Consider the following 3,980-nt stretch of genomic DNA (forward strand, 5'->3'; position numbering starts at 1 on the left):
CCTCCCCAGCCCCCGCCTCCCTGGCGAAGGTGCACGTGGGGACAAACCAGGTCATTCCAGACCAGAATGCTTTCCTGCTGGGATTCCATTTTGCAAACAAATTCAGGGTCAGCTTCGTGGATGCTTATAAACTCAAGGACAGACACACAACAATCGTCAAACGAAATGCCATCTTTTAACCACTTTTCATGAGTTAAAGTGGAATCGTGACTTTTTCTCAGCCACATGCCCGACCTCCTGTGACTGAAAAAGCTGAGTTTATTCTGAGGAGCCAGTTCGATGCTGTCAACACCGACCTGAGACCGGGAACGTGAACTGTCATCCACACAAAGGAATAAACCGGATAATTTACTGGATGTGAAACCAAGCCCTGATGCGAACTGTTTGCTGAAACGTGAACCGCGGGCGTGGGGGCCTCTACTGCCAAGCACCGGACGCTCCGGCTCATCGAGCACGGAGTCTGTGCACTTAAAAGCCTTTGTCCCGCTCAGACTCTCAGAGGCGCAGACACTCAGACAGCAAAACAAGCCACAGGCCAACCTCGAACCCAACCAGCGTTTCCTCCCCGTGAGCGGGAGGAAGACACAATAGGACGTGATTGAAACGCTCTTTTCTGAGGCAAGACGTCACAGGGTGGGCTTGACAGCAATCAAGCCCGCAATTATTTCCGCAGCGGAGCCTCTAGGAGCCTTTCCCGTGCGTGAGGGGAAGGAAGGAGTTTGTCGGGAATTCTGATGGGAAGGGACAGAGGAGGAGAGGAGACCGCGTGGCCGTTCGGAGCCGGGAGACCAAGCGCTGGAGACTAGTCCCAGCTCTGGGGGGAGGCCTCGGGCCACGGCGGCCCTCACCCCTCGCAAAACCGACCCCGCGCCCGCCCTGGAGGCCTCGAGGGGCAGCAGGCGCCTTACCTGTGGAGAGCTGGGTGGGCAGCGGGTTCATCTCCTTGTCCACCATCTTCTGGTACAAAGCCCTCAGGCTGAAGGGCTCCACGGTGAAGGGCAGGGTCCCGGTCAGCATGGCGTACATGTTCACGCCTCTGAGAGAGAGCCGGAGCGAGAGCAGAGTGAGGCCCGGAGGGCAGAGCTGGGGCCACCTTCCTGTTCTGTCCCTTCCCAGAACCTTCTAGAACCTCAGCATCACACAGAAGCAGCTGGGTGAGAGGCAGGGGCGAGAGTGCAGCTGCGGGTCGAGCACTGGAGGGCGGCACAGAGGTGTCTGCGCCTCTAAGAGTTGCCCTAAAGCCCGGCCGGGTGGCTCAGTGGTCGAGCATCGACCTAAGAACCAGGAGGTCACGGTTTGATTCTCCATCAGGGCACAGGCCCGGGTTGCGGGCTCCATCCCCAGGGGCAGGCGTGCAGGAGGCAGCTGATCCATGACTCTCTCTCATTGATGTTTCTCTCTCTCTCCCTCTCTTTTCCTCTCGGAAATCAATAAAAACATATTTTTTTTAAAAAAAGAATCACTAGACACCTGTCCCAGAGCCTCTACCCAGGCAGTTCTCAACCCGTGGGTCGCGACCCCTTTGGCGGTCGAACGACCCTTTCACAGGGGTCGCCTAAGACCATCCTGCAGGTCAGATGTTTACATGACGATTCATAACAGTAGCAACATGACAGTGATGAAGTAGCAACGACAATAATTTTATGGTTGGGTCACAACATGAGGAGCTGTATTTAAAGGGCCAGGAGGTTGAGAACCACTGCTCTACCCCAAACACTCTCATCGCTCAGGCGTGGATCCCGAAGGGAGGGGCGCCCGCTCCGAGCTGGGACTCACATGGACCAGACATCGATTTTGGGGCCGTACTTCTTCCTGGCCAGCAGCTCGGGCGCGGCGTAGGCGGGGCTGCCGCACTGCGTGCTGAATGGGTCCGAGTGGCCCAGGATCCCCGCGCAGTTGCTCAGTCCAAAGTCTGCGAAGGGCGGACAGACGCTCCGGGTCAGAAAACTGTGGACGCGAGGCAGGAAGGGCAGGAGGCAGCAGGAAGGGGAACCCTCCGGGCTAAGGCCTCGCTGAGCGTTCGGAACCCCGGCGGCTGCAATCGGTCACCGTGGACGCGGTCTCGGGGCAGAAGGGGGGCAGTGGGGGGCCCTGGCTCCTCCGACACACTTCCCATCAGGCCTCCCTGCAAACCCAGCTCAGCCCCAAGAACGTGGCCCCGAAACCCGTTTCTCTCAGCCTCAGACATGAGTCGCCCAGGACAGGGCGTTGTGCCTCCCAGGACCCGGCAGGAGGCAGGCCCCGCCCGGCCCTGGGGGACAGGGACCCGCTTCCACGCGGCCGCCGGGAAACCCTGCGGAGTCCGAGGGTCTCGGGCTGGTGGCTGGTGACGCGTAGCCCCGTGTAGCCCTGAGGGACAAGTGGCGCCACCACCAGAGTTGACTTTCTGGGCTGACTGCCTGCTCCCTGCGAGTCTGCTGGAAAGCGCTCCCCGTGGGGACACAGGGCTCCGAAGGGGGAGGGGAAATACGCCCCGTGACAGGCCACGCGGAGGGCAGGGCGGCTGCGAGGACAGCGCCAGAAAGAGCCACGAGAACAGCAAAGTGAGCGCAGAGCTTTTTTTAAAAAAAATATGTTTTTACTGATTTCCTAGAGAGAGGGAGAGGGAGAGAGAAACATCAGTGAGGAGAGAGTCATTGGCCGCTGCCTCCTGCTCAGTGGGTAGAGCGTTGGCCCACGGACTGAAGGGTCCTGGGTTCGATTCCAGTCATGGGCACGTGCCTCAGTTGCAGGCTCCATCCCCGGCCCAGGTCAGGGCACATACGGGAGGCAACCAATCAGGAGGCAACCAATCGATGTCTCTCTCTGTCTCTCCCCGTCCTTCCCACTCTCTCTCAAAATCAATGAAAAAATAACCTGGGGTGAGGATTAACTCCCCTTCCCCCCCAAAAAAAAAGAAAAAAATGAGGAATGCAGTTTCTGCTAAATAAATGCAGTTCCCAGGTGCAGGGGGGAGGGGGGGTGGGGGGGGCTCTTGGTCTGAGCTGCTCTGACAGGCTGGGGCCACATGAAGGTTCTAGCAAAGGGACAGCGGCTCTCAGAGCCCCTCCCGCAGGGTCGGGGACTCCGGGTTCTGACCCCCAGCTTCTGCCGCGACCCCTTTGGGCCCAAAGAGCCGAAAAGCCTGTTTGGGAGCTGACCGGAGCTGCCGGGCCGAGGGGTGAGGGCGGAGGCCCGGAGGGAACGGCCCTGGTCTATGGCTGTCTGACTGCTACGCCCTCCACCTGAGCTGACACAGCGTAACGGGAAATGTAACAACCTGCCATCGAAATGAGGGTTTAAAGCATCAAAAGCATGAACCATAAAAGGAAAAGAGCCCGGCCCGTGTGGCTCAGTGGTTGGGTGTCAACCTAGAACCAGGAGGTCAGGGTTCGATTCCCGGTCAGGGCACAGGCCCGGGGTGTGAGCTCGATCCCCAGTGGGGGGCGTGCAGGAGGCGGCCGGTCCATGACTCTCTCTCATCATGGATGTTTCTCTCTCCCTCTCCCTTCCTCTCTGAGATCAATAATATATTATTATTTTTAAAAGCAGAGAAGGGGGACTGCGGTCCCCGGTTCCGGTGCCCAGCGCTCACCGGCGAGTGGAGCCCGGCGTGGCTAAGCCACGGCAGCACCAGACCCATCAGTTCCCTCCCGAGAAGCCTCACGGTTCCTCCAGGGAAAAGGACCCATGAGAGTTCACGGAGGAGCTGGAGCCGGAGCCGCCCACAGAGCACGTGGAAGAAACGTCTACCGGGTGCGGCGTTCACTCCCGGTCCCTCACAGCACCCCGCCTTCCGCTTGGGTTTAAATTATTTTAAAATTCATCTTCGTTTCAAAGCCATGACTCGATACTGGAGGTAGAGGTGGGACGAAGGGGGACTGTCCGGGGACTGAAACAGACCAGGAGCCGGCCCCTCAGTCAGGCGTCCGGAAACAAGCCAGAGGCCGGGACCGCACACACCGCGGACTCACACACACACGCACACACACACACACACA

General features: G+C 59.1%; 1 protein-coding gene across 1 annotated transcript in view; it reads right to left on the reverse strand.

The window, feature by feature from the left end:
* Positions 1 to 3,980, reverse strand: part of HUNK (hormonally up-regulated Neu-associated kinase) — a 53,855-nt gene that overhangs the window by 9,717 nt on the left and 40,158 nt on the right. Inside the window, exons 7-8 of the mRNA XM_015560279.1 lie at positions 1,777 to 1,912; positions 909 to 1,036 (exon numbers count right to left, since the gene is read on the reverse strand). Coding sequence (XP_015415765.1) covers positions 909 to 1,036; positions 1,777 to 1,912 — 264 coding nt within the window. The remainder of the gene's footprint in view (positions 1 to 908; positions 1,037 to 1,776; positions 1,913 to 3,980) is intronic.

The sequence above is a fragment of the Myotis davidii genome, unplaced genomic scaffold (genome assembly GCF_000327345.1).
Source record: "Myotis davidii unplaced genomic scaffold, ASM32734v1 scaffold170, whole genome shotgun sequence".
Lineage (NCBI taxonomy): Eukaryota > Metazoa > Chordata > Mammalia > Chiroptera > Vespertilionidae > Myotis > Myotis davidii.